The sequence below is a fragment of the Adiantum capillus-veneris genome, chromosome 10 (assembly GCF_014529385.1).
Source record: "Adiantum capillus-veneris isolate H3 chromosome 10, ASM1452938v2, whole genome shotgun sequence".
Classification (NCBI taxonomy): Eukaryota; Viridiplantae; Streptophyta; class Polypodiopsida; order Polypodiales; family Pteridaceae; genus Adiantum; species Adiantum capillus-veneris.
In genome coordinates this window covers 23,382,832-23,407,076 of record NC_140940.1, presented here as the reverse complement: position 1 = coordinate 23,407,076, position 24,245 = coordinate 23,382,832, and the positions used below count along the sequence as shown (strand labels likewise).

The following is a 24,245-nucleotide window of genomic DNA, read 5'->3' as shown; positions in this document are numbered from 1 at the left end:
TTAAAGTGTTTGAGACAGCACATTTTCATGAGCGGAACAAAAGTTGGACTTGCACCAAGACACTGAAGTGGCCTACCGTGAACTTTTGGTCCAACCGCTGATGTTGACTTGATGCTCTCCATCTTATGAGAAGCTCCATGCATAGCACATCCATGAGTGGCATGGGTCAATCCCTTAGTGTACACATCTTTTTTAGCAAGGGTAGAATTCTCATCTCTGTTTGAAGACTTGATGTTTGAATTGTCAGTCCAAGTAGTGGTGAGCCTTACAACTGTACTCTTACTCCTTTTGAGATCCTTCGGCCTAGACGGCAGCAAAAATGTCAGCTTGTCATCCCCAACAGGAAAAGAAGAGGATCTAGAAAATACATGTTTTGTGCGTGACAAAGGCCTATCTGCAAGAGACTTCGATGGATATGTGACATTTGGATTCCCTTTTGAAGAAACTTTGCACGCTGTGCTTGACAAAGAAGCTGATAGGCCCACTGTTTGAACTGCAGCACCTTCTAGCTTGGGTGTTGAACAACAGGTTTTGCCAACAGGTATTGCGTGCATGGGAAACAAATTTGACTTTTCCCTATTGTGGATCTGTGTCTGTACTTCAGAAAGCCTTGTTAGGCCTGGAGAATTTGAAGAGCTTAAATCTGGTTGATTGTCCTGCCTCGGAAGAATTTTGGAACCACTTTGTGATAAAGATTTTGGCATAGTGACAACATTTTTAGCCTCGTTCAATTCCGAGAAGCTAAATGGATTAGCAGTAGTGTGTTTCTCAACACCTTCAATTGGAAAGGGTTCACTGCATGCCAACTTTTTCTTTATGGATCCTTTCTCCTCCAGCTCACACCTTTCACAAACCCATTGCAGAGGAACACTATCAAGCATCGCTGCCATGCAATATCTGGATCGCATCACATGGATCAGTAAATAGAAGCATGTTGTAGATTGATGGACAAAAATCTTTTTTTTTTCGTTAACACTAACATGTGTTCAGCAGCGTCATTGCATCCGCCACAGATAGCAAGTTCGTCATCATAACCAGCATCTCCACAAATATCGCATATTTGCACCTGCATAATCCCAAATTGCAAGTATTGTGGTTGTTAAACACGCACAGAAGATTGACACGCACACTGCAAGACCTCATACACTACAGAATGTATGTTGAAACCTTAGAACTCATTTAGACAAAAATTGACCAACCTAGTCTGAAGCAAAAACTACTTCACCGCTCCAGCAGCGTACGGATGCGTATGTACAGAGGGTCGCGATCTTTCACGCAGAGGCATAGAGAGGGGAGAAGAGGGGTGCCTGGTGCAAGAGGAGCAGCAGGGCACACACAAGCACACATGATTGTCCACTGCAACTATGTCATCGACAGGCAAGTAAGCTGGGACTCTCTCTTCATCTTCTCCTCTGGATGTGGGGAAACACGTAAAGGAATGTTAACCCTCACGGCTCACGGACACCCCATCACCTACGACGGACGTGTATTATGTATTTGGTAGAGTCAGGTACCGGGCTTGTCGGACCAATAGGAAAAGGGTAAGAGTTATCGCCGATGAGAGGCGCACTCTAGCTCGGACATTCAAGGGATTAGTTGGCTAAGCATGGGCGCCCAAGTGTGAATGGGGTGAGCTCATATAAAAGCCAACTAAACCTAATTTTTACTCATTCTCTCATTTGTGCAATAGAAGAGTGCTCTTGCTCCATCTCCATCTCCATCTTCTTCTTCTTCACCTCCTTGTGTGTGTGTGTGTGTGTGTGTGTGAGAGAGAGAGAGAGAGAGGGAGAGTGTGTGCGCGATCGAGCATTACGAAGGCACGACGGCGGCGAAGCGGTTGAGCGCGGCACGCCTGCAGCTTCTTCTTCATCGCGGCGAGGAATCCACTACGAAGGCGAGCGTAGAGCGGTGAGTGACACACCCTTTGCTCTCTTGAGCTTGCTAGTTTAGGCTTGTTGTGTGCTTGGAGCCATTTGTGGCTCGCACACGGTGTATTGGCAAGTCCTTTGCTTCGACAGTGCGGCAAGGAGCGCACATTTTTGGCACCGTTGCCGGGGAAATGCCCTACACTAAGCTCGGTTAAGCACTTTACGCTTTCTTGTGGTGCAATTTCTATCATAGGAAAGGCAGGGAATGAGTGTGTAGTTGTGTGGAGATTTCTGTTTTTTGCGTTTTCTGCGTTTTCTGGTTTGCACTGCACAGTTAGCATTTCTTGCGTTTCTGCGTTTTCTGCATTTTCTGGTTTGCACTGCACAATTCTGTCAAGTTTCAATTTTCTGCATTTTCTGTGTTTTCTGGTTTGTGCACAGTTAGACGCACAGTTAGTTAATTAAGTAGGCTAGTAATTAGGTGAGACAGAAAGTAGGTAGGTGAGGTCAACGCGCACCAAAACGCGTACCAAAAAAAAAACTGAAAAAAAAATAATAATAATAATTTCTGAAAAATAAAAACGTGAGTGAGGGGGAGGTTAAATTTTCGAAAATAAAAAACGTGAGTTTTAAAACGGACGGGTTGGTTTGTATAAAAGTTAGATTGAGATCGGGATCATTTCCCGAAGCCCAAGCCCAAGCCCAAGCCCAGGCCCAGGCCTCAGTCCTCAGTCTTATGATATATACTACACTCACTCTTATATATATACCCTACTCCCTCAAGAGGGAATGAGAGCATGTGGGGCAAGTCCTCCACTCTCCTCCCTTCTCTTCCCACTTGCACCCTTAGACTTGCTATTTGGAGCCTAGTTCCCCAGCTAGGAAAAGACTGTTTCGGGCTTTTCTGGAGCAAAATAGAACCAAACGGTGGGCTGTAAAGCACAGCGCGTCCCTCCTAGCGATACGCTCGTTTCGAGGTATCACACAACCCATTCCACGACACGCTCTAAAAAATCTAGCAAAAAAAACAAACAAAAAAACACGCAAAAAACTAGTCACAAGGCCTCCTAGAGCAGCTTTTTGACACCTTAGGGTATCAAAAGCACATGCACTTACGCTATGGGCGGGTGCTAGAACACGAGCATATTGAGGGTGTCTCTGTTCATACGGACACCCATTACCTATCCACGATAGGCTCTAGACCCTCAACGGGGACACAAGGTAGCACCACCCAAGACCCTAAAATAGCCGCTAGTGATTCCTCCTCCGACTCAGAAATCATGGAAGCATACCCTACCCAAAACACTGAGAGAGAAGGCCATGCACCTCCCGAAGCTCCACAGCCTAGTACTAGTATGTTTAGCCGTTTCATGGAAACATTAGGTAGAGCTACTCGCTCGGAACCTGATGCAATTGAAGCACACGAAGGGGGTGGGGAAGTGGACTCTCCTTTCACATCGCACGTGGACCCCACACCCCCAAAGAGTGTCCATGTGGATATCCTGCCAACTTCTTACCAAGAAGACCCTGTTGAGCTGCCTCCTTCAGAAGTTCCCTCTAGAGTACCGTTGGTGACAAGTAAAACCACGGGGAGAAACATTGCTTCTACCTCACAAGAAACCGTTAACACGTCGACTCTAGAAGGATTGTTCATTAATGATCATTGGACATACGACCTCCACACTGAGGTGTTGACGGATCTACACTCTGGCCACGCCTACCATGTAGGATGGATAGAGATTGTACGATCCACCTCTAGTGCCACGAGCCTCGAGGATCAACAGAAAATGATCTGTAATGTTATCCATGGCATTATTCAATCAGAAAGGCAAAACCGAGGGGTAAATATACTCTCAACTGGCCCCATGAGATTTCTCGATACGAGCAAGGCTCAACAGCCTACTCTATCACAAATGGAGACTCCTCTAATGAGCCCCATGGACCCATCTTACATCATTTCACCTAGGGTCTCTATGCAATCTGAGCCTCCGAGCGACAACTTTAGCTTCCCTAACTTGGCTCAACCCTCTATTAAGGAAAACACAGTGCTCACTCCAGGGATAAGCCTGACAGAGAATGTACCGATGACATCTACGGTTAGCGCAGTGCCACTACCTAGTGTCGTAGTACCTAATATGGGGCCTCGACCGTATGTGCCTCTAGCCCCTTATGCACACATGGCCCCCACACCTCCAATTGTACCACTTATTTATGCTCCTCGAGTGCCGCTCCCTAGCCCTTATCCGAGTGGACCTATGCCCGGTTATGTTCCATATCCTGCATCATCCACACATATGCCAAGACCGGTACCCGTTCCTCTCCCACATATGATTCCAAGAGTACCTCCACTGGCCCTGCCTCCTCACATAAGTGACTTGGCAGCGTTTGCTCAAACCATAGGTCGATCTATCGCGGAAAATATGCGTCATGCATCTGATAGAGAGCCTAGAAGTAAGGCAGTACAAATTGCCAAACTCACGCAAAAACTCAATGGGGACGAAGATGCTAGAAAACACATTGAAGTGTTTGAACAAGTATGTGATTCCTTAGGGAAACGCAACGAACTACATAAGTGCAATGCCTTAAGCTTGACATTAAGTGGGAAGGCTGGAGATTGGTATAGAACCCTAAGGGTGGACGAGAAAACAATCTACCCTACCCTTCGAAGGTTGTTTCTAAAGGAGTACATACGAGAAGGTGTGCTTTGGGGTGTAGCATCTCAGCTACAGAAGGCCGAACGTAAGGAAGGAGAGTCAGTAAGGGACTTCATTAGTCGTCTAAAGCACTTAAACTCTCGCTGTCCTATAAATGAGCGATTCAACAATAACCAACTGCTTGATCGATTCATTCGAGGGTTGAGGAATGAAGAAATCTATAATGGACTAGTGATTAGAGGTATCACAACCTGGGAAGATGTCACTGCCAATGCAATCCAATTAGAGGACAACTTGATGATAGCACGCATGAGGGTGTCTACTGACACGAGATCCACTAGCTCACAAGCCATTGAGTATGAACCCATGACTGCAAAGCCCATTGCCAATGAGCCAGAGGTATTTGAGACATTCTTGACAGACCTCACCAAGGCAATCCAAGAGTCTCTTAAGGATAATCGACCCCCTCAAAATAGTCACATGTATCCAAGAAGGGAGCAACAATGGTGTTCCATTTGCTTAGGTCCACATAGCACTAGTGAGTGCCCTACGTTTAGAGTAAAATTCAATGGAACTTGCAACGCATGCGGTAGGTATGGTCACCAAGCTAAGGATTGTTTAATGATCAAACGTATGATGGAAAATAGACCACCTGTAGCCTGGACGGACACACCTCGAGCTCCTGTATTGATGCTTGCTCCACCTGTTGAGCAACTACCGCAACACATGGTCCCTAGATCTCAAAATGTTGTACAAGCTACACCGCTACCACCTCCTGTGCTAGGACCGCAGCCCCCGCATCCAAAAGTCGCCCCTATGAACCAAGTGGGTTGCGAGTCAACTAATGCTTATGCAGATGGCTGTGAGGAGGAAATAGACACTAGTATTGCCTACGGACTTGATACATTGGAAGAGTGTCCTATATACTACATGGAAGATTGTTGGGGGCAAGTCAAGCCAGTTTATCAAGCTGCTACTCTCACATCCAGAGGTCAAAATATCAACACCCATGCTAGGAGGCCACCTCTTCAATGCTACGAGTGTGGTGGACCACATCGGGCAGCGGAGTGCCCTATTAGGCTGCAAAAGAATGCTGCACAGATGCAAATGAATCAAGGGAGCACGTCTGCAATGCCAATACTCACATGTAATCGTTGTGGCATAGATCACTTGATTGCCCAATGCCTCTATAACCCAAATGCGCCTAAAATCACACCCCTAAATTTGATCGAAATTGCTAGTGTGACATCGCCAATACCACCCGTCGCACCCACTTATGCGATTACACGGTCCATGCTTCAAGGGCCAGGCCATATCCTCGAAGAGAGAGATACCGCGTCAGTTATCCAAGCAAAGAAAAAGAAGACACGAAGGACGAGGTCGCAGAATACGGAAAATTCAAAGCCAAGTTCCAAAACAAACATAGAAACACGAGATGACCCCGTGTATATGAATGACCTCGAGGATGATTCAGATTCAATCGAGACAATGGAGACTAGAACCAATACCACAAAGGGAAAGACCAACAAAGAAAACCGTAACATGGAACCAAATGAAAACCGAATAAGAGAAAACCATAAAGAGCCTCTGAAAACACCACAAGTGTTTCCAAATCCAATCCAAGACCCCCAAGATAAACCGCAGGGGCAAAAAGGGAAGAATCGAAAGAAAAAGATTGGGACGTACCCAAACCCAGTAGACGAGATTGAGCAGGTGAAACATCTAAGAGGTTTAGTGAAGGAGACTCAAAGGAAACTAGAACCAGAAGCCATGCATGTCAAAATTCATGACACAGTGTTTCCCACGCAAGTTCATCCACCCCACATGAACCATAGACCGTTAGCCATATCTAGTATCATCCAAGAAGGGAGTGAGGACGGGACATCAGAAAGTGAGCATACACCTTTCTTGTTGGAAAGAATGTTTAACGAAGGAATACCTGATCCCATTGAGGAATATGAGATTCCATCCTCACCAGTTCCTAGTCAAGGACCTACACCCTGCAAAATGCCAATGAATGTTGCCAAACTAGTGGACTTCATGTCTTCTGAGGTCCGAACCACGATCATAGCAAAGCTGTATGGAGATCCTGAGTTATTCCTTGCACTTCGAGCATTCCTTAACGGAGAGCTACGAACGGGATTACCGCAGTTTGCGCAACCAAATAGGCCTGACTCGATTATGATTGATGAGGAAAATCATGTGCAATCACTTGACTTAGATGGACACGAGTCTGTGATCGAGGTACCCATTAACGAATTAGGGCAGTATTTTGAAGGCGACGAGTCTAATGCGACCCTACCTATCACTACCAAGGGATTAACTATAAAGGGAATTCTTGATGGTGGTGCGGGAGTTAGCATCGTTACAAAAGATTGTTGGGAATCCATGGGAAAACCCCGCCTCAGTGTTACTAACATTGTGGTAAAGATGGCAAATGGTACCATAGCCAAACCTATGGGGATGCTCAAGGATCTTAAGATCAAAGTTCTAGGACACAAGGTACGACATACGTTCATTGTAATGGATTTCTCTAAACACCTTATGTCATATGAAATGATTTTAGGACGACCATTCATGAGGGAAGCACAAATGGTTCACGATTGGTCTAAAAATCATGTCTATTTGCAATTCCAAGACTCTGTCCTTAGAGTGGATTTGGTGACTGGTAAGGTACACCCCTTAGGGAGTAAAACCATTATTGATCATCGCTCTGACACCACAGTTCACTCAGTCCCACTACAATATTGTTACACTTGTAAGAAGGATACAGACATTGGCCAAGATTCTCCTTATATGGATATCCTACCTGGGATGACTGAGTCGGACAATGTGGATTGGGTCCACCTAGCAGCAACCATAGACACTTGGGGAAATAGGGGGACGACCTGGGTAACACCTGAGGGGGATGAAATGCCTGTACCCTTAAATATGCTACAAGCAATGCATATCGCTTCCGACAAGACTCATCCTAATGTAACGAAGAAAACATACAAGTGGGTCCCTAAAGCTTCTTTAGTGACCATAGCTAGTGCTAAAAAACAGAAGCCTTGTAAGAAACGTACCACTCGCTCCAAGAAAAGTAAGCAAATGTTGCGATGGATCCCTAAACGACTATTGGAAGCCCAAGGCTACTATCAAGGAAATGATCAAATCTGGGTGCCAAAACGTAGATTGCGCTCTTACCTGTCACCTGGCCCATGTAAACCCAATCCTGTGGCTCCAAAACAAATTGAAAATCGTGGAAAGGAAAAAATCACGGAATGCGACACACCTGCTCCAGAGCTAGTTTGGGTACCAAAAAAAGAACGATTTGTTCCACCTAGCTCAAGAACAGGGAAATCAAATGAAGCTTCTTGCTCTTCATGTAGTTCCTATACGGAAATAGAAGCTTCGACACAACCTCCACCTACCATTGTACATATCCATACAAGCAAGAAAGAGTTTGCACCTCCCATTGTAGATTCACCACCTCCAACAATGTTGCAAATAAAATCATGGGAGAGTACCTTACCACCCTTGCAACTAGATGAAACGCATAGGGCGGTCGAAAACTATTGGTTAAAGCCTTCACCCATAACAACTTGGAACAATTGGTTTCAAAAGGTGACGACCTCATTTCAAACGGTATGATCTACCCAAGGAAGGGGGGAGTGTTTGCTGACAGTCATCATTCATTTGTTTCCCTCTCAACCTTTTTCCCTGACCTCTCAATCACCAATCTTAGGGAATGTACATATAAAGCTTTATACTCACAAAAAAAAAAAAAAAGAGCAAGAGCAATTAGCAAACGAGTATGCACATTAAAAGTCAAAACATTGACTCAGACCTACACATGTCACATCTGGTACAGTGAAACAGAAACCTATGCCATAAAACACCTTTGATCCTCATCACTTGAGTGATGGAGGGTAGGTAAGATTAGTACGATAGGAGTGTTTCTGTTTTAGAGTTAAGAGATTAGCACAGTTCTCTTTTCCCACTAATGTGCCTCCTGGAGGTATTCCTTTTGTTTCCTAGTGTGTACAAGAGCATGTTGCTATTGGTAGGATTTGGACCTTCATGGAACCTTTCTCTCGTTCACACTTCAAATCAAGCGCGACCATCAACACAAACAGGTGTTTCATGTCCATTAGCATTGCCCTTATCTTTTTGCATCCATGTTTGTCTGCTTTGATTGTGATTGGTAGCCTAATATTCACCGCATTTGCTTACTATCAAACATTTAATTCAATGTAATGTTTTGTCATAATCACTTGTCTAGGTGTAAAAATCAAGCAGTCCGACTAAGCTAGTTTGACCAAGCTAGGTATTAGAAATCTTCTCTTAATACCATGGGGAATGCCTTCCTAATAAGCAATGGTTACTTAGGTTCTTAATCCGATTTAGGCAGCATTGTGTGACATGTACTAGGGCTTTCTAGTGGGCTTAACCCTATTGACCTTTAGCTTAAGTATTATAAAGGGAGTTTACTAATGTGATGAGCCTGGGGAGGGTAACAGTGTTATATGACCCCCCAAAGTTACAAAATTAAAATGCTGAAAATGAACAAACAAAAAATCAAAGTGTCACAATGTAAAATTTTAAGCTGGAAGAGAAATCCCTGCTTAAATTGGTACTTCACTCACATGTATCGCCTATGGTACTAGAGCCCTAGAGGTTCCTAGTGTGGGCGCTTTTCCTTGAAAAGCAAAAAACCCAAGGCATACAAAATAAGCACACACATCATCTATCTTAAAAGTGCCTCAACGTAATCTGAAAGCTCGCTGCTGCTATACTCTCCCGCTGCGCCATCGCCATCGCCTCCTCCCCTCCCCCCCCCCCCCCTCACGTGCTGCCCGCTGTCCTCCTCGTGCTGCCCTCAGCCCCCGCTACCCCCCCCCTCGCGCTGCCCTGTTCCAGCCTTTCTGCCCGCCCTCAGCCCCCTGCTGCCGCCACCCGCCCTCAGCCTCATCCCATGCTGCCGCCTCACGCCCTCATCCCTTAGCCCAAACCCGCTTTATCCCCCCCCCCCCGCCTCGGCCCGTTCACCCATCAGTTTGGGCCCCCCGCCTCGGTTGCTCCCTGCAGTTTCGACACTCTCGGCATCTGTTCCAACTCCTTGGAGCAGTGTTTGCGCGCCCTTCTGCAGCATCCTCCCGTCGTCCTTTTCTTACGCCACAGCAGTAGACACAGATGGAGGCTCCAGCTTCGCCTCAGAGGAACTCGCCTGAAGCCCCCTCGCCCGACCCCGCTGAGCCCACCATTCGACTTGCTCTTTCACCGACAGAGCAAGCGAGCCTTGCCGCAGAGGTAGAGCGCTTGCAGGCGACTTCGGTCATCTGCAAGGTTCTCGGCACTCGACCTAGCAGAGGAGAGCTGCGAGACCTTCTCCAGGCCCGCCTTCTCGCAGAGGTGGGCAAGATCTTGGATGTCCAGATTCTCGGACAGGGGTACTACCAGATTGAGTTCGAGACTTCCGAGATGGCCTCCAAGGTCATTGCTATGAGTCCACTGGCCATCCGAGCATCACGCGCCCACTTTCGACAGTGGCGACATGGTTTTGACCCGACTTCGGATGTGCTAGTAGAGGAGGCAGACATCCCCATCTCAGTCTGCTTTCCGGGTTTACGGAGGGAGTACCTTCCACTTCTCTCCAGGATTGGCTCCGCCATCGGGACAGTCCTGGAGACACCTCGTACGGCAGCATCAGTAGCTGCCAAGGCGGCTGGCATCCCTTCAGTTCGAGTTTTGGTCAGAGATACCCACACGCTCCCGAAGGTCATCCTTCTGCCTTGGGTGAGTGGGGGTTGGTTTCGACAAAGTGTGGAGTACTCGGGTCTCCCGAACCAGTGCTTCATTTGCAGACAGATGGGCCACCTAGCGAAGGCCTGTCCACGGAGGAGACCACGACCCGCACCCCAGCCTCAGCCCCAACCTGCCAAGGCTGGGCCGCAGCCACAGCCGGCGACACAGAGCACAGATTCAGCGCCACCCTCCGAGCCTGGGGCTCCAGCGGAGGAGGGGTGGCAGCAGGCCCGTGGCCGTCGACGCCAGGGGCCACAGCGACAGCCTGGCACTCAGAGTGGCCCCCAGGTGCCTACTCAGCAGCAGTGGGTTCCCACGGGGAACCGCTTTGGGCCTCTTGAGCAGGAGGAGCCTCCTTCGCCGGCCTCCACCTCCGCTTCACCCTCGCCAGCCGCTCCGCCTTCCGATCTTCCCTCCTCCTCCTCATGCCCTCCCCCGCCCTCTGCTACCGCTCACCCCCCACCTCGCCCCCCCGCATGTCTCTGCCGCCCCACCCCGCTTCTCCTCTCCCCCGTCCCCCCCAGCCCCTTCTCCCCCTCCTCCTGCTTCAGTACCTCAGTCGGCTCAGGAGACTGGACCCTCGCCGGCGGCTAGGAGATCTCTTGGCAGCGCCTTTGCCACGAGTCGCCTAGCGAGAGAGGGTCAGCCCTTCATGCGGCCCCCTCTGCAGATTCAGACATCTTCTCTTGCAGCTATCCCGTGTGGTTTGACGAGCATTGACCTCCGACGCCGCTGGGATTTCTTCGATTATGGGTTTACTCGTTTTCTTGGCGACTCCGCAGCAGACCACGAGGCAGCCTGCTTCAGAGTCCACGCTTTGTTCCTCACCGCTAGGGGGACAGAGGCCTTGGACTCAGCAGTTGGTTTCTCCTTCCCCCTCTGTGGCAGGACTGAGACAGAGTGGTCCCTCGACTCAGTGGTGGGATGGTTGCATACACAGGTTCTCGAGTTCTCTCACCACATGGGAGAACTTGGCGTTACAGATTTGCTGCAGACGTTGTGGCCACTGGCCAAGTTTGCGATGACACCCCCAGACTCGGCAGGATGTAGACACATTGTGGTGTACTTTTTTGCTGATACGCAGTGTTTGCCTTGCTATGTATTCATTCATGAGGACTCCTGGACAGAGGAGGTTGCTTTACGCACGGCTCGCTTTGCTTGGGCTTGGACCAAGCACTCACTGCAATCTCGCCTATCTAGAGGACGCTCGGATGCGGATTACTCCCCATCCAAGCCTGCTTCGAAGATAGCTCGTCTTGCTGCTGCGGCAGCATCTGTTCTCTCTCGCTCCCCATGAGGATCGTCTCGTGGAACGTGCAGGGACTAGGTGGGCCCCAGTTTCAGCGACAACAGGGCCGATTGCGTCAGGAGCTTCAGCGTTGCCTTGTGGGAGGAGAGATTGATCTCCTTATGCTTCAGGAGCACCATTTGTCTGAGAGCCGCATTCGGCGATGTGGTCAGATTTTGCGTGGACGCTATGATACCTTTTGGTCAGCTGCTTTTGGACCTGGAGGCATCCAGGGTGGGGTATGTATGACTATTGCGGACTCACTACAGCAGGCCATTGTGGGCAGAGGGATTATTGTACCAGGCAGGGCTCAGTGGATTACTATGCAGGTTCAGGGTAGCCTTGTGGGTTTCCTGAACATCTATGCGTCCAATGTGGCGAGTGCTCGTGCAGAGTTTTGGTCACAGATTGTTGAGTCTTTGCCACAGGTTGACCAGTGGTGTGTAGGAGGGGACTTCAACATGTTGGAGGACCCTTCTGACAGGATCGGAGGCAGCCATGCTACTGTGCATGGAGTCGAGTTAGCAGCTTGGGAGAGGTTTTGTATGACGCTGAGGGTCTCGGATACATGGCAGCATTCCGGCTTTGTGAGGCCTCCAGAGAGTCTTGCCTTCTCTAGATCGGACCGCAGAGTGGGAGGAGTGAATCTATCGCGCATAGATCGCTTCTACACTAGTGACCACTTCGGTGACTTGGGGGGATCAATGGGCATCCTGGCAGGGACATCCTTCTCGGACCATGCACCAGTGATTCTCACAATGGCAGATAGGCAGAGGAGTGGGAGCACGATGCTTCGCATCCCAGAGCGGGTCTTGTTGGACTCAGCACTCAGAGAGAGGGTCGAGGCTCTATGGACAGAGGGCATGGACAGCCAAGCTCCACCTGCAGACAGAGTGGCCTCAGGCCTAGCTCAACTTAGCCACTTCTTTCTCCAGGAGTCTCGGGCTCGACGAGCTGCAGCGAGAGAGGAGGAGCAGCGTCTCAGACGAGGCATTGCTTCACTACAGAGGATGCAGGAGCAGCATCCAGACAGTCCATGGTTGGAGGAGCAGTTACAGCAGGCTCGACAGGAGCTTGCTTGCACAGAGGAGAGGCGCCATGAGTTTGCCTTTCATCGACAGGCATCTCAGTGGACTCAGGTGGGTGACAGGGTGACAGGTGGTTTTTTTGAGACAGTGGGACCTCGGCACTCGCATGCCAAGGTCAATCAGTTGAGGAGACCCGATGGGTCAGTTGTTTGTGAGCCTGAGGATATGCGTGCAATCGCTACTGACTTTTACCGTGAGCTACTGTCGGCTGAGCCCGAGTCAGAGAGACAGGATGCATGCAGGGAGCAGGTTTGGGCACAGATGCCCTGTCTTGTGACTAAGGAGATGCGGCAGAGGCTTGAGTTACCTCTTCAGCTTGAGGAGCTGCACACGGCTCTTAGGGCCCTCCCTCGTGGTAGCTGTCCAAGTGAGGATGAACTGACTCCCAGCTTCTTCTTGGAGTACTGGGACCTGCTTGGCCCAGATCTTTGTAGTGCCTTTCAGTACATTCTGCACACAGGAGTGATGCCGGATAGCATGAGTGAGGGCCTGATTTACCTCATTCCAAAGGAGGGTGGCTCCTTGGATGAGATTCGACAGTGGCGCCCCATCACCATTCTCAACTCAGCCTACAAAATTCTTGCCAAGGCTCTGAGTTTGAGGATTCAGCCACTTTTGGAGAGCCTTATACATGGGACTCAGACAGGTTTTGTCAAGGAACGCAGTATCCTTGACAACATCTTCACTTTTTGGGAGGCTTCTGCCCTTGCACGGCTCCGTAGGGAGGACCTTGTGATTCTTCTTCTCGATTTTGAGAAGGCATACGACAGAGTCGACTGGGACTTTCTAGAGGGCACGCTACGCAGGATGGGCTTCTCAGAGGCTTGGATCAGAGGGGTGTCAGCTTTGTACAGACAGGCTCACAGTCAGGTGCTTTTGGCAGGAGGTAGAGGTGAGCGCTTCATGCTCACACGATCGGTCAGACAGGGTTGTCCTCTTGCCCCCTTTCTCTTTCTGTTCTATGCGGAGGCGATGAGCAGATTTTTGGTGTCACAGCAGGTTGGTTTGAGGGGCTTAGCACTCCCTCTACGGGGAGATGAGCTTCTGGACGCTGAGTTTGCTGACGACTCAGCCTTGTACTTAGAGGGCCAGGAGGCCAATTTACACAGATGTGGGCAGGCTTTGGAGACCTTCTGCTGTGCATCGGGCACACTGATCAACTGGAGAAAGACAGTGGCTTTCTCGGTTGGTAGTGCTCCTGTGCCAGATTGGAGACCGGGAGAGGGTTTCAGGTGGATTCCTCCAGGGACTGCAGTTCGGTACTTGGGTTGTCAGGTTGGTTTGGATTTGTCCCCCGAGCAGCAGATTGCTCCTCTTCTCCTGTCCATCAGAAGAAAGCTGTTACATTGGAGCTCAGCCCGACTTTCGTTGGCTGGTAGAGTAGTAGTTGCCAACCAGGTGTTGTTGGCGACTATGTGGTACATCACTTCTTGCTGGATCTTCTCGAGTTCTTGCATCAGCCAGGTACAGAGGCTGATCAGGAACTTCCTTTGGTCAGGTCGCGACACTCAGATTGCCCGAGCCAAGGTGGCTTGGTCGGTCATCACACTTCCTTGTTCTCAGGGAGGGCTTGGGATCATTGATCCAGCACAGCAGAGCAGAGCCCTTCTTGGGAAGTTCGTCGTCAGAGGACTTCTTCCAGGCGAGGAGCCCTGGAAGGAGTTCTTGTTGCAGAGGCTTCGTGCCAGGGTGCCTCAGTCAGGAGGCCCTTGGCAACCTTCGACCAGATGGATCTTTACAGAGTTGCATCGAGTTGGTTTGAGCAGGAGACTGGAGGACCGATTCGCTGTGAGTCTGCTTAGTTCTTGGGAGCTATTACGGCGTGGCCTAGAGCAGAGACAGCCGACGTGCACGGAGGAGCGCCTACGGCAGCCCCTCGTCTAGAACCCCATGGTTAGCACTCAGCGAGGCCACTTGGTTGGGAGTAGGCCTCATGTTTCTTGGGGTCCCATGGCGGCAGGTCCAACGCACTCTCTAGGTGACTGGCTAGAGTTCACAGGTTTGTCAGAGGAGGTGCAGGTTGTCCAGCTACAGGGCATGAGAGGGGTTCAGAGCATGTGTCAGGACATCTCAGAGTCAGTTCCAGCTAACTGGCTCACACCTCTCGAGCCAGTAGCACCCCGGTGGATGGGAGCCTTCACACGACTGGAGGTTCTCATTTCAGTCAGGGCTTGCTCAGAGACTGTCCCAGCCCTGTTCTTCGAGCTTCAGGGTGGGGGACGACTACAGAGAGTTGCAGTAGAGGCCCCGCAGGTAGCAGAGTGTTGTTTCCAAAGGATCCGAGTTGTGGGCATCTGTGGGAGGACTTGCGTCATAGACCCTGACCCAGCAGCTCTTGAGACAGGACACTAGAGGCTATGGGCTTGGGAGTGCTGTCCACTGGCACGAGTACAGTGGGATCCTGGTGAGTGGCTATGGAGGGACCCATTCTCTTCTGCAGACCGCCCAGGAGTCCCTTTCTTTCAGTACACTGTTCGGCTTGGACGTCATATACTTGCAGCACAGAGTGAGGCCCGCCCCGCTGCAGCACGTCATTGGCAGGAGGAGGGTCTCACAGTTGAGTTCTTGGCAGCTTTTTGGCAAAGGCTGTGGGACTCCAGACAGCCGAGGCGCGTCACCTTGTTCCAGTGGTTGGTTGCACACAGAGCCACAGCAGTAGGGAGCTGGCTTGTACATAGTGGTCTCTCAGCCGCATGTACAGCCTGTGACCAGTTGGTGGAGAGTCAACGTCACTGTCTTTGGGACTGTCCCTCGGCCCAGCAGATGTGGCTACGAGTTCTTCGGCTGATGCCTGCCCTCTCCACGGCTCGACAGTACACTTGGGGGGCAGCGGCTTGGTCCACCCTCACGGGCCCGGCACTTCAGTTTGAGCTATCTTCCACCAGCAGGATGATAGTGATACAGGGGGGTCGACCTACACTCCAGCCTGCTACAGACCTTACTCCACAGGAGTGGAGCAGTGAGAGAGCGGAGTGTTGGGAGCTCATCAACGGCCTAGCTCTCTGGTCCATCTGGCGGGCCCGTTGTTTCCGCATCTTTGAGGCTCGCCTTGTACCACCAGCAGAGACTGTTCGTGACTTTTGGCTAGAGCTGATCCATACTCTCAGAGGACAGCTTGAGGGACTACAGGGCAGCTCCGACCGCATGCGGGAGCGCCGCGAGGCTTTCCTTCGACTCTGGCGCCCTGGGCCGTTCTACTCCATGGTCCAGGGGGTGCTCAGATGGCACTACTGTCCACCTGTGTGGCTTTTCCCTCCTCCCATCTCTTGATTTAGCCCCATTGTACATATGCTGTTTTTTCATTGGGAGAGTCTCCCCACCATGCTTGTTGTAGCCCTCTCTTGCAGAGGTGGATGTAGCCCTATGGGCAGTTTTCATTAACTAATAGAAGGATCTTTTTATATACCTTCATAAGTTCAGAATAGTCTGAACTCACGAATTATAAGAGGGAATAAAGCACTCATAAAACTATAAAAGCAAGGGACACACGAAAAGAAAAGAAAAACAAAAACAAACAAACTAACTAACTAAATCACTTTGATTGCTTCGAAACAAAACTAGATAAAACAAAATATTATTAACTTAAAAATGTTTTCAAAACAAAAAAAAAAGCACACACATCATAATTGAATCAATGTGAAAAGACTTTGGGGGGTCAAAGAAAAAGTAATCAGTCAGGCGATGATTTCATGAGAAATTCCTTTTATGGTAACTTAACTACAAGGTCTTCTAGGTATAGCCTCTAGTCAGCCCTCGAACATCAAATACTTGGCTCTCGCGATTAAACAACTTAATTGACCAGAAAAAATTGAGAAGTTACCCATGGTATTAATAGTCGAGCTCTAGTGCCTTTTGACCGTTAAATTAGCGACCCCGGAACTGTTTAATTTTTTACCTTTACATCTGTTTATGCATTTGATTATATTGCAATTCAATGTTTATTGCTGACAAATTGTCTAAAATTCTGTTACCAATCAATTTGTCTGTCTAAAATTGCATGTGATTTTTAATTGTATATGAGAATGCAATTACTGTGGCAATGTTGTTTGATTTTGCAGTGATTGAAGAAGGCTACGCGCATCCATGTCGACTGCTCTCCTATCTCAACGAACGAGCTTCAACTGGATAGCTTCCGAGGACGGAATCTACATCAGGAAGGGGGGCATGTTAACCCTCACGGCTCACGGACACCCCATCACCTACGACGGACGTGTATTATGTATTTGGTAGAGTCAAGTACCGGGCTTGTCGGACCAATAGGAAAAGGGTAAGAGTGATCGCCAATGAGAGGCGCACTCTAACTGGGACATTCAAGGGATTAGTTGGCTAACCATGGGCGCCCAAGTGTGAATGGGGTGAGCTCATATAAAAGCCAACTAAACCTAATTTTTACTCATTCTCTCATTTGTGCAATAGAAGAGTGCTCTTGCTCCATCTCCATCTCCATCTTCTTCTTCTTCACCTCCTTGTGTGTGTGTGTGTGTGTGAGAGAGAGAGAGAGAGAGGGAGAGTGTGTGTGCGATCGAGCATTACGAAGGCACGACAGCGGCGAAGCGGTTGAGCGCGGCACGACTGCAACTTCTTCTTCATCGCGGCGAGGAATCCACCACGAAGGCGAGCGTAGAGCGGTGAGTGACACACCCTTTGCTCTCTTCAGCTTGCTAGTTTAGGCTTGTTGTGTGCTTGGAGCCATTTGTGGCTCGCACACGGTGTATTGGCAAGTCCCTTGCTTCGACAGTGCGGCAAGGAGCGCACAAGGAACGGCGAGGGTAGAGTGCTACATGCGAGGATCACGCACTACCTAAGTTTGACAACCACCACCGTTCTGCTGCTTCCATACAACTTCGGAAGGGAGTAAGGGTGAAGAGGGAAGCGGCAACAGTGAGAGGCTGTCACAAACGGGAGCGCACACGAGCAATTCATTAGCGGAAAATAAATAAAATTTGACCAAAAGAGAGAAGGAGAAGATCGACACAGTATTGGGGGCTAGAAGATGGGTTGGTTCCCCCCCCCCCCAAAGAGAATCTTTATTATGGGGAGAATCTTTTTACAAGCACAAGAACCGGAGTAAACCCCTCCGTTCTGATCTCAGACTTGATGGTCGTTTCCTTCCCGTACGGAACCTGAGAGACTAGCTCTCAATTTGTACTCAAGAGTATCGAAGCTCTGCAAAGCCGAGTATAGGGCAAAGCCTCCTTGCTCCTCCATGATAGAGTACCTACAAAAAGAACAAACACTATCACGTGACACATCCAACCCTATGTGTCCGTTGACAAGCTACAACATGATCAGGGTTCAATCAAGTCTAGATTATAGGTGATCTAGCCCTTTTGTGAGTCTATTCGTAGACCGTGCATGCCCACTCACTTGGTATAGATGCATATCCTCTGGTTGCACACAGCATGATCATAAGAATCCATTAGAATCAGTTAGGGGATTTTTCCAATGCATTTAGCCTATTTTTCCTATTTTTGAGATTTTTTACTTATTATTTTTAAGTCACTTTCCAACAAAAGTAGGTATGGCAATTTTGCTAAGGAAATATATAAGCAAACCCAAGTTAGCACTAAATGGCAGAAGAGGCAGCAGGAGCTTCCCGCTCAACAGGCATCTTCTCAGCAGGAATCCCGCAAGCACCCAACCTTGGTGTTTTCACCTCCCATAGCCTAGCGTTTTGGTCTCCATCAGCACCTCCAACTAACCTTGGCGATTTCAGCCCTAAGCATCGCCAACAGTCCCAGCTTTACCTAGCGTTTTCCAAGAACCAGCACCATTGCCACAGAAGCCAGCCTTAGCGTTTGCATCAGCATTCACTAACGCCAGCAATAGCCTCAGGATCCTAGCATTTTTGACAACCTCTCCCTAGCTTGGCGATTTCAGCCATGATCATCGCCAACACCCTCACAGTCTCACACAGATGAACCAGCGTTTTCATTCTCAGCCATTAACGAAGACATTGCAGTAGCGTTTTCACTCTTGAAGACGACAGCAGATTCAGCCCTAGCGACTTGCAGAAGACCCCCATTTTCAGCCCTCGAAAATGCAGCCAAAACAGTCATTTTCAGCCACCGAAACAGCCCCGAATTTCAACAGATAGAAGACCACAGATTTCAGCCTTAAAGTCGTCGTCGTCATTCCCGTCGTCGTCACCGACATAGTCCCAGGTTGCATCAGTCCATTGCATCGTCATTGTACCACTTTGTGCAATCAATAAGTAGACCACTCTCGTAGACCACTCTCGTCAACGAGAGTGGGGCCTTCGCAGGAGGGTTTTACGTCTCTGGTGTCGTATCTCTCTTCTCTCTATCTCTCAGTCTCATACACTCGCACGCACACTGTCCACTCACTTTGTTGTGATCATAGCATTCTCTCATTAAGAACGGAAGGCTCTCCCTTCCATAAGAACAAAAGGAACCTTGAGCACAGTTCGGAGCACTCGTCTTGAGCAAAGCGCAAACATTCATTCCGCTGCACCTAACATTGGTATCAGAGCTTTGGCAGTGTTCTGTATCACTCAAGGAAGAAACACAAGAATCACAAGAATTTTATTTTTTTGCTTGTTGAGGTCGCACGAACCCAAGTTCGCTTGGGCGTGTCGATTCCTAATCGTGTTTTTTGAAGAGTGACAGGAATCCCAGGAAAGAAGGGCTTGTCCAGCCTCCCCTTTTGTCTCTTTTCACTCATTGAGAGCGGACCGTGCACTTAACGGCCGGCCAATCAACGTGAGGTGGGAAAAAGCAACCTTGGTGTGAGCGCAAGGCCGCCAAGGGGTGCGCCCGCAGAAAAGAGTAGAACTCGGGTGAAGAGAAGATCCTTCTCAAACACGGTTTGCAAGCAAAAGAAAACCTCAAGAACCTCAAGATCCTCAAGAACCCAAGAACCCAAGACCCTCAAGAACCCAAGTTCCTCGTGAACTTAAGAACCAAAGATCATAGTGCATGGTTGTCACCCAAAGCGGAATGGATACTTCGCATACAGGTGATGAGCATGAGAAAGGCGACGAAGAATTTTCCCCACCAGGAGATTTTTTCGACCCTCCCCCTTCGCCATCTACGCCTCGAGTTGTACTAACTCCTATGGAGATGATGGTCAAGTCAATGATGGACATGATGCTGGCACAACAAGAAGCGACTCGCATTACGATGGAACGAAATGAAAGAAATGCAATACACCAAGAAGCGAATCGAGTTGCGTTGGCACAACAAGAAACTAATCGCCTTGCTTTCGAACGCGAGTGCGATGAAAGAAATGAACGAAAAGCAGAAAGGAAGGCCGAGCGTGCAGCTCAAAGAGAGCTACGCACTCAAGAATTGCTTCGACAAGTGCTAGCCGCGAAGACCGAACCACCCAAAGATCGTGGGAGTTCCTCAAGTGGTGCAAGCCACGATGCGGATTCCAACCATCCAATCACAGAGAAGTTGACTTTCAGTAAGTATGACAGTAAGATGGATGCTACGGTTATTCATTCTTGGTTGCATCAATTTAATGCTTATTTTGCCACAACTAAGAAGACAGGAAATAGAATGTTTTGACGACAGCTATGTAACTTGCCGGTGATGCCATCAATTGGTACCATGCAGGGCAAGAGGCACAGCTAGCCGCACACCTAGAGGAAGCCGACGAATTCACGCCCCTTTCCTTCAATTCGGCTGATTTCCAAGACAAGCTCAAGGCGCGGTTTATGCCACCTCAATACCTCGCACGATTGAAGGAGGATTGACGCGCTCTCAAGCAAAATGGTACGCCGGTCATGTCTTTTTCTAATCGTGTTTTGCAGCTACGTATACGCAAATCGGATGACGAGCGTAAAGAGGTTTTTCTCTTTGGATTGGACGAGTATATCAAGTACGATGTCGAGGTACTCGATCCAATCGATCTCAACAAGGCGGTAGCGATTGCTCTCGCACAGGAGATGAAGCATAACAAGGGAAAGCCTAAGGAGAACAAGACTTCCACAAGTACCTCGCAGACTTCTCAGAACCCTGAGAACGGTAAGAACGGTAAGAATGGTAACTTTTCTAACCAATCATCCAACAGTCTCTCAGAAAAGAATTCTTCCAATGAATCTAAGGGTAAGGCTAACAAAATTGCTAAACCTAAGCTTACTCCAGATGAAAAGGTAGCACAAGGAATTGTAGGAGGATACATCACGTCGGAAGAGCAAAGCACTTATTCTAAGGAAGGCCGTTGTTTTCATTGTCACATTAACGGTCACATAAAAAGAACATGTCCTAAGCTTGAATCGAATGAATCTAAAGAACCCACAGAACCCACTTCCTCTGTCAATGCAATTAATGATAACACGAGTGTGCCCCAAGTTTCTCTTGACCCTCCCATTGATGATTCTCTCATTAAATGTTATGGTCGTACGCCGGGACAGCGTTTTGTCATATTGTTTGACCCAGGTAGTATGCATGATGTGATCAGTCCCTCTCTTGTTGAGAGAGCCCGCCTCGAAGTTAGTCCGAGATCTCCTATCGAGGTCTCTGGCTTTGTTCCCGGTATGGACGCTCTCCTCACAAAGGAGTGCCTTGATGTGTTTTTTGGAATTCAACAAGCTGCCTTCACTAGACGATTTGTTGTTTCTCCTCTCTCAGGATGTGATATGATTTTGGGCATTCGATGGTTTCATGATACTAACGCTCTCATTGATTTTGTGGCTAACACTTTAACTCTCAATGCCAAAAGTGATTCTCCTATTGTCATTCATGGAGAGGACATTGTTCATTCTCCATCTCTCATTGCTAATATGCAGGACAAGATTGAAAGGATTCACGAGAGGGAGACTCTCTCAGTCTCTTTTTCTCCACAGCATGACACACAGAATTTGCATGATTATGAGAAGCATGATGATTTGAATGATAATGCTTTACATGATGGTTTGGATGACAAAGATAAGCATGATGATCAAGATGTGATTTCTCACAAGCATGATGAGTTGCATGAAGAAGATGTGATTGTTTACCAGGATGATGTGTTAGTGGATGCTTTTTCTAGCAAAGCTAACCTCGTTGCAGATTCGATCAATCACGAAGAATCGATCTTGGCTCTCGAGCCTAGGACCAAAGAACCCTTACAGGGAGTATTATATGTTCGTGATTGATACGCACGCATTGTTCGAATGTTTCATTCGTAATCGTTTCTTGTATTTTAGTCAGCATCGTTATGTAATCCCTTTTCCCAGGCATGACATATTGTATGTTGAGCACGTTTCTCTCATGGATGAGCACGAATGTATGCGGATTTTTCATGAAAAGCTGAAAAGTGTGTATGTAAGGAAGTCACATTCCATGTCTCTTCCTTGGCATGACACATTTGTAGAAAGAGCAAATGAAAGTATGAGCACCATCGGTCTCTATGTTCATCTACATTGCATGCACAGTCTTTGAGGAAGACAAGGTTTTTTCCACTCACTTTACATGGAATAGGTATGTTCATGATTTTGTGTTGGAAATGGTTTCAGGAATTTTCAGCCATGGAGATTCTTCAAGACGAAAGAAGCAGGTCTCTAGACGAAGTTGAAGCATCGAAGGAGCCACAAAAGACTTTGTGTCGCTTTCGGCACGGCCCAAAGAAGCTAGCGTTGCAGACCTTTATGAAGTTCAACTACCGTACGACCCACACATCAGGGTGGGTCGGCGAAGAGTCCCTTCCAGGATTCCGGATGCTATTGGCGATCTCCCTCAACGCCATATAGTTCAGTATCAGTACCTCACTTTGAAAAGGAGGGGATGTCACGTGACACATCCAACCCTATGTGTCCGTGGACAAGCTACAGCATGATCAGGGTTCAGTCAGTCCAGTCAAGTCTAGATTAGAAGTGATCTAGAACTTTTGTGAGTCTATTCATAGACCGTGCATGCCCAGTCACTTGGTATAGATGCATATCCTCTGGTTGCACACAGCATGATCATCAGAATCCATTAGAATCAGTTAGGGGATTTTTCCAATGCATTTAGCCTATTTTCCCTATTTTTGAGATTTTTTACTTATTATTTTTAAGTCACTTTCCAACAAAAGTAGGCATGGCAATTTTGCTAAGGAAATATATAAGCAAACCCAAGTTAGCATTAAATGGCAGAAGAGGCAGCAGGAGCTTCCCGCTCAACAGGCATCTTCTCAGCAGGAACCCCGCAGGCACCCAACCTTGGCGTTTTCACCTCCCATAGCCTAGCGTTTTGGTCTCCATCAGCACCTCCAACTAACCTTGGCGATTTCAGCCCTGAGCATCGCCAACAGTCCCAGCTTTACCTAGCGTTTTCCAAGAACCAGCACCATTGCCACAGAAGCCAGCCTTAGCGTTTGCATCAGCATTCACTAACGCCAGCAATAGCCACAGGATCCTAGCGTTTTTTACAACCTCTCCCTAGCTTGGTGATTTCATCTATGATCATCGCCAACACCCTCACAGTCTCAGCGTTTTCACTAACGCTACACAGATGAACCAGCGTTTTCATTCTCAGCCATTAACGAAGACATTGCAGCAGCGTTTTCAGTCTTGAAGACAACAGCAGATTCATCCCTAGCGACTTGCAGAAGATCCCCATTTTCAGCCCTCGAAACACAGCCAAAACAGTCATTTTCAGCCACCGAAACAGCCGCGAATTTCCGGAAATAGAAGACCATAGATTTCAGCCTTAAAGTCGTCGTCGTCACCGACATAGTCCCAGGTTGCATCAGTCCATTGCATTGTCATTCTACCACTTTGTGCAATCAATAAGTAGACCACTCTCGCCGACGAGAGTGGGGCCTTCGGAGGAGGGTTTTACGTCTCTGGTGTCGTATCTCTCTTCTCTCTATCTCTCAGTCTCGTACACTCGCACGCACAGTGTCCACTCACTTTGTTGTGATCATAGCATTCTCTCATTAAGAACGGAAGGCTCTCCCTTCCATAAGAACAAAAGGAACCTTGAGCACAGTTCGGAGCACTCATCTTGAGCAAAGCGCAAACATTCATTCCGTTGCACCTAACATTGGTATCAGAGCTTTGGCAGTGTTTTGTATCACTCAAGGAAAGAATCACAAGAATTTTTTTTGCTTGTTGAGGTCGCACGAACCCAAGTTCGCTTGGGCATGTCGATTCCTACTCGTGTTTTTTGAAGAGTGACAGGAATCCCAAGAAAGAAGGGCTTGTCCAGCCTCCCCTTGTGTCTCTTTTCACTCATTGAGAGCGGACAGTGCACTTAGCAATTAAATCGGCAATCAAGAAACCTCCTTCTTCGAGGATGTTTACAGAGCAAGAATTACAGGAGGTGGTTCAGACACAGATCAGTCAGCTTTTGGACGCGAACAATCAATCCAAAAAGCACGTGAAAAAGCACAAGAAGGGGAATGACTACCCTCGTTATTTGGGCCGTCAATCTTCTTTTGCATTTGAAAGAAAGCAGAAGAAGCGTGTACGATTTGTAGGACTACCCAGTTCTTCTTCTTCTTCTTCTTCTTCTTCTTCTTCTAAGAGTTCTTCTAGCTCTTTCAATTGCTAAGTGCACGGTCCTCCTTTCAATTGCTAAGTGCACAGTCCGCTCTCAATGAGTGAAAAGAGACACAAGGGGAGGCTAGA

The 24,245-nt window shown here is 48.3% G+C and overlaps 1 protein-coding gene across 4 annotated transcripts in view; it reads right to left on the bottom strand.

Annotated features, from left to right (window-relative positions):
- LOC147448550 (protein PARALOG OF AIPP2-like) overlaps positions 1-24,245 on the bottom strand; it is a 63,595-nt gene that overhangs the window by 2,050 nt on the left and 37,300 nt on the right. For 3 of the 4 annotated variants that reach the window (XM_086521110.1, XM_086521111.1, XM_086521112.1), the window contains exons 2-3: positions 981-1,066; positions 77-897 (exon numbers count right to left, since the gene is read on the bottom strand). In XM_086521110.1, the coding sequence (XP_086377236.1) occupies positions 77-897; positions 981-1,066 (907 nt within the window). Of the gene's footprint in view, positions 1-76; positions 898-980; positions 1,073-24,245 lie in introns of those variants that run through there. The other variant, XM_086521114.1, reaches the window with a different exon arrangement.